The 5,168-nt window shown below is 48.0% G+C and overlaps 4 protein-coding genes and 1 pseudogene across 5 annotated transcripts in view; all 5 read left to right on the plus strand.

The window, feature by feature from the left end:
• The window catches only part of TEOVI_000519400 (Pyruvate kinase, barrel domain containing protein, putative), a gene marked incomplete at both ends in the record, with an annotated part of 615 nt that extends 522 nt beyond the window's left edge, over nt 1-93 (plus strand). Inside the window, one exon of the mRNA XM_067223222.1 lies at nt 3-93. Within this exon, the coding sequence (XP_067079323.1) occupies nt 3-93 (91 nt within the window). The remainder of the gene's footprint in view (nt 1-2) is intronic.
• Nucleotides 94-163: 70 nt separating this feature from the next.
• On the plus strand, nt 164-1,042 carry TEOVI_000519500 (pyruvate kinase 1; the record flags this gene model as incomplete). The annotated part of the gene is made up of 1 exon (XM_067223223.1): nt 164-1,042. One exon carries the CDS (start codon nt 164-166, stop codon nt 1,040-1,042), a length of 879 nt encoding a protein of 292 aa, XP_067079324.1.
• Nucleotides 1,043-2,330: 1,288 nt separating this feature from the next.
• On the plus strand, nt 2,331-2,789 carry TEOVI_000519600 (SRP19 protein, putative; the record flags this gene model as incomplete). The annotated part of the gene is made up of 1 exon (XM_067223224.1): nt 2,331-2,789. One exon carries the CDS (start codon nt 2,331-2,333, stop codon nt 2,787-2,789), a length of 459 nt encoding a protein of 152 aa, XP_067079325.1.
• Nucleotides 2,790-2,998: 209 nt separating this feature from the next.
• Nucleotides 2,999-3,437, plus strand: TEOVI_000519700:pseudogene (annotated as a pseudogene). The gene is given in 2 exon segments: nt 2,999-3,280; nt 3,282-3,437. Coding segments are annotated over 2 exon segments (438 nt in total).
• Nucleotides 3,438-3,668: 231 nt separating this feature from the next.
• On the plus strand, nt 3,669-4,028 carry TEOVI_000519800 (sjogren s syndrome nuclear autoantigen 1, putative; the record flags this gene model as incomplete). Its single annotated transcript, XM_067223225.1, has 1 exon — nt 3,669-4,028. The coding sequence occupies one exon, from the start codon at nt 3,669-3,671 to the stop codon at nt 4,026-4,028; it is 360 nt and encodes a 119-aa protein (XP_067079326.1).
• Between the last annotated feature and the right edge of the window lie 1,140 nt (nt 4,029-5,168).

Below are 5,168 nucleotides of genomic sequence, written 5' to 3' on the forward strand. Positions count from 1 at the left end.
GGTGAGCAAGGAAGACGATCGGACGCTGAAGTGCCACGTGAACAATCACCACCGCCTAACCGACCGCAGGGGTATCAACCTCCCAGGTTGTGAGGTGGATCTGCCCGCCGTTTCCGAGAAGGACCGCAAGGACTTGGAGTTCGGTGTGGCACAAGGTGTTGATATGATTTTTGCCTCGTTCATCCGCACGGCTGAGCAGGTTCGTGAGGTGCGCGCCGCCCTCGGTGAGAAGGGAAAAGACATCCTTATCATTTCCAAGATTGAAAACCACCAGGGTGTGCAGAACATTGACTCCATCATTGAAGCGAGCAATGGCATTATGGTTGCTCGTGGTGATCTTGGCGTCGAGATCCCCGCCGAGAAGGTGTGTGTGGCGCAGATGTGCATCATCAGCAAGTGCAACGTGGTGGGCAAACCTGTCATCTGTGCCACGCAAATGCTCGAGAGCATGACGTCAAACCCCCGCCCCACACGTGCCGAAGTATCCGATGTTGCCAATGCTGTTCTCAACGGAGCCGACTGTGTCATGCTTTCCGGTGAAACGGCCAAAGGGAAGTACCCCAACGAAGTGGTACAGTACATGGCTCGCATCTGTGTCGAGGCGCAGAGCGCAACGCACGATACTGTTATGTTCAACAGCATTAAGAACCTGCAGAAAATCCCCATGTGCCCCGAAGAGGCCGTTTGCAGCAGCGCCGTCGCCTCTGCATTTGAGGTACAAGCCAAGGCAATGCTCGTGCTAAGCAACACGGGCCGAAGTGCTCGCCTCATCAGCAAGTACCGCCCGAACTGCCCCATCATTTGTGTCACCACACGTCTGCAAACGTGCCGTCAACTCAACGTGACGCGCTCCGTCGTGAGTGTTTTCTACGACGCCGCAAAGAGTGGTGAGGACAAGGATAAGGAAAAGCGCGTGAAACTCGGTTTGGATTTTGCGAAGAAGGAGAAATATGCCAGCACTGGAGACGTGGTGGTTGTCGTGCATGCCGACCACTCTGTGAAGGGGTACCCGAACCAAACTCGCCTCATCTATCTTCCTTAAGCATTGGTGTGTGGGTGAGCAATGTAATGAGGGGTTAATGAAAAAAAAAAATGCGATATGCTGGTCACTGCAGCAATTTATTTTATTCGGGAGGAAAAGAGTAAAATGGAGGAAGAATTAATATTAGGGGATATTATTGATCTGGGAGGGATAAACTTTAAGAATGGGGAATATATTTGTATGTAAGATGATAAACCGGGGGGGATGCATTGAAGCTATATAGCATGTAAGTGAAGGGTATAAGGGTGAACAAACTGATGTCCAAAAACTACGTGCGCCATCCCCTCAGATTCATATGTGACGATGGGACAAGTGTCGCAGAAAGCGTGGAAAGTTAGGGATATGCAAACTGAGGTGGCGCGATGCCGTTAAAAAAAGAGCATCCTGTGCCAAATAAGTGGAATATAGGAAGGGAGAGGTGAGTATTGCTGAGAAATCTCCCTTTCTTCGCCCCCTTTTTGATTTTTCTTTTGGTTCTTGCTATTTAAATTTAAAGCAATAATATCCCTATTTGACTGTTTATTTGATATATATATATATATATATATATATATATCTTCTTTTTGCACGTCTCTGTGTGGTTGTATTATCTAATTTTTTTGTTCTGCTATCATCTCATGTTACTAAAATGGATAAAACAGCGCTTTTCTTCATATCTTCTGGCAATCCTTGGTGGTGTTTCTAAGCTGTACTACCGAAAAGGGGAGCTGTTAATGTTATTAGGCTACAAGGGAAGGAAAGTGTAGTGATGGTGGAAAGTGGTGAATCTCTTAATGTTTTCAATACGAGCAAGCACTGAAATTTTTTTCAGCGGGTGAGTGCCATGACGGGTGAATTTTGTTGGTGGTGTATCGTTGATAGCGCTAAGACAACGGAAAGGGGTTGCGCACTTGATTTGGACTTCTTTTCCACGTTGAAGGGTGGAGTAGTCATTTGATTTGTGGTCCTGCTGTAGTTTTGTCGCGGAGTACTCCGTGCTGTGGGACCATTGGGGAATAACCCTAACACGTTTCCCATTTCCCTTTATTCTGTTTCCGTTCCGTACGTAATTCACCTGTGAGCCAGTAGCTGTGCTCATTAAGATATATACGCGAACACGGAGTTTAGAGTCATAATTGCTCCTTCCTCCCCTTGATGTCACCTTACGGTACGGCAAGTTACATGTCTCTTCTCTTCTCTTCCCCCTCCCTCCCCCCAACTTCCCTCACCTTTTTGTTTGATACCTTGTTTGCAAACTCCGATGATAAATTTGAAATAAACTTACACATATAACACTTTCACTGAAGAAATGAAACCGTCTCAACCGTCGTACGATAAGCAGGCGTATCAGACCATATACCCACAGTACCTTGACGCGGAGTTGACACCCCACGATGGTCGGCGCCTTACTCGTACGCAAGCTGTAGATGATCCCACAACTAACGAAGTTGTCGAAGCGTTAAAAGAATTGGGTTACACAGATATCTTCGTTGAACCCTCCGCTTCGTTTCCGCGATCCCAGGGCTCAATCAAGTACATTATGCCCCCAAAAGGATGTGTGAAGGTGGCGATTAAGCGGCCTAAAGGTGAGCACTACATTCCGAAGAGTGATTTCGACACGCAAACACGGGGCGTGACCGTGGAAGATATCCCCAACAAAATGGAGCTCTTGCGCCGGGTATCTGCACTAATAAAAATACAGCACGCGTTGAAAAAACAGGCCGAAGCCGCGGCGGCCTCACAGACTGCCAACACACGGAAAAAGTAGAGGCGGTGTCTCACATGGGATCGGTTTGGAGGAGAAGCGCGGGATATTGGACTGAGCTGCTGGAGAGGGTGAACTATTGTTGTGACATTTTACCTTCCTCTCCTCTCTGTCTTTCCTTTTCCTCCCCCACCCTCCTTCATTTCACCTGAACCCATCATGATGGATCCGAGTACCTGTGCTCCTTGCCGTAGACTTTAGTGTGCGCGTTGATGCAAGTAAGTGACTTTGCGTGTGTGAGGTGTGCTCTTTTTCTTTTTTCCTGCGCATGGGAATGGATGTACCTGCGCGGCGGTGGGCCACGATTGTGTTTGATTTATTGGTCGGTGTCATCGCACTTGCGTTTTGACGCACAGGAAACTGGCGTTATGTGGAACGGTTTTGTGAGCAGAAACCGTAGAGTAGGCAACCTATTTCACTGTTCTTCGTCGCCATGTTTGCGGAAATGGGAAGGGGACTGTGTTGACGGTTATCTCATTATTATCTTTTTTTTTTGACTGCACCCTTTATTACTCCACTTTCGAGAAAGCGCTTGTCGTGTACTATTGTGTTGTGCAGCACCTGCACTCGCCTATAGGTTGGCTTCCTGAGTCCATCCGACTAATTCCACAAAACAAGCAATTATTTAAAATAAAGCGCGGCCTGTCATAGGCATGGGGACCTTTTGTTCCCGGTGGTGGGTGCATCTGACCAGTTTATTTCTGCTCAAAGAAAACTACAAAAGGGAAATGTGGTGGGGGCGGTGTGCTGTATAATATATGCCCACAGATCTATGGTGTCATTTTAATTTGTGTTCGTCACTTCACTCACTTCTTCCTACAACGTTTTTGGTTACGTCGCTTCATTTTTACGCCTAACTTTGTGGTAGCGGTGAATAGAAGAATGGCCTCGTTCGGCTCTGAAGCACAGGCAACCAGCAATGAGTTAGTGGCTGTCATTGAAGAACTCAAAGAGCGCCGTGCGGCACTTGACCGAAACATTCGGCGGGAGGAAGAGGAGCGGGCCCGCACACTCACCGAGGTAAACGCGTTGAATGAGCGTTTGGTATCCCTGAATGAAAGCCTGGCAAAAAAGACAGCGATGAGGTCTGAGCTCGACAGAGTCATCAGGGACACTTCGGAGTCGTTCAAAGGGATATTGCAGGAATCAAAAAGTTTGTTAGTCAAGGCGCGCAAGGAATCTTCCGGCCTCACAGGTTCCAGTGACGCCAAGAAGGGTCATCGTGAAAGCGCAGTGTCGTAAAACATTTCAACCCTCTTGTCGTGGTTTTCCCGCACAGCTGGACGAGCGAACCACAAGTTAAACCTGCTGCTCTCGTAAAGAGTGGTATCCCTAAAGTTGTCTGCTTTTCCCCACTATTACCTCTGACCCCCACTTCGAGCTCACAGCCCCCCCCCCAAAGCACTTAACTTCTCGTGTTTGCCTTATAGTTTTCCCTCATTTTCTTTGTCGGTTGTGTACTTTGCTGGGCAAGAAGGCGGAGAGGAAATTATACCCACGTGTGTAGTATGCAAACTTCTCGCGTATCATATGGCGAGGGAGCACTGACCAGTGGTGTGAGCTAGAAGAACAAACTTGGGTGTGCTTGTGAAACAAAGGTAGGAAATACTCTAGTTTTATGCAGCGGGAATGGGTGAGCAAGCTGGTTTGTGAGGGAAAGATGATGTTAACGTGATGTTGTTTTCTTTTTGCATGTCGGTGAAATCGTCTCTTCTGCTCTTTTTTTTTCTTGGTTGGAGGGAATGGGCATCTGCGATCAGAGGTAGGTTTTTGTGACGCCATTCCGCTCTTGGAGCATTCGTGCAATATATCATCGTTTGCAACCCACAACAACGGTGAGCGGGACTCCTTTGCGGCTTCGCCCTCCCCCTCGGTCTTGTCATTTATCAGAAACGACTTCCCCTTCTGTGTTCAAGGGGGGTTCAGATTTTGCCGTGAGCACGACCACTCACACATAGAGCCGTTAGTTAACTTGCTTTGCCACCAATTATTTGCCGCAGCTCACATGGCTTCATTGTGCCGCTGCAGTGATCATAATAACGGTATTATTACGCTGCGACGCCACCAGCAGGTCTATATGTCGGATTCAGGGACGTTAGCTACAAATACGCAACGTTGGCAGTATTCGTTACGTTCCTAACTCGCCGCCAACGTCAGCAGTGCGGCGCTCCCAACATTTGGGTCTGCCATGCTGCTTCACGACTTGTCAAGCAGAAGGTGCAAACTTCAGCGACACGGAAATGATCATACATATGGCTCTGCCACACTTGCACACTACGGAAGACAATGATGCAAGGAACTTCTTCATTAAGGGTAACGTAATTATCTCCTCTCAATGCTCACGCAAGCGGGTGAAGAGGAAGCGGTTGCTGAAACCCTTAC

This window comes from Trypanosoma equiperdum, assembly GCF_001457755.1.
Source record: "Trypanosoma equiperdum strain OVI genome assembly, contig: ctg_1800, whole genome shotgun sequence".
Lineage (NCBI taxonomy): Eukaryota > Euglenozoa > Kinetoplastea > Trypanosomatida > Trypanosomatidae > Trypanosoma > Trypanosoma equiperdum.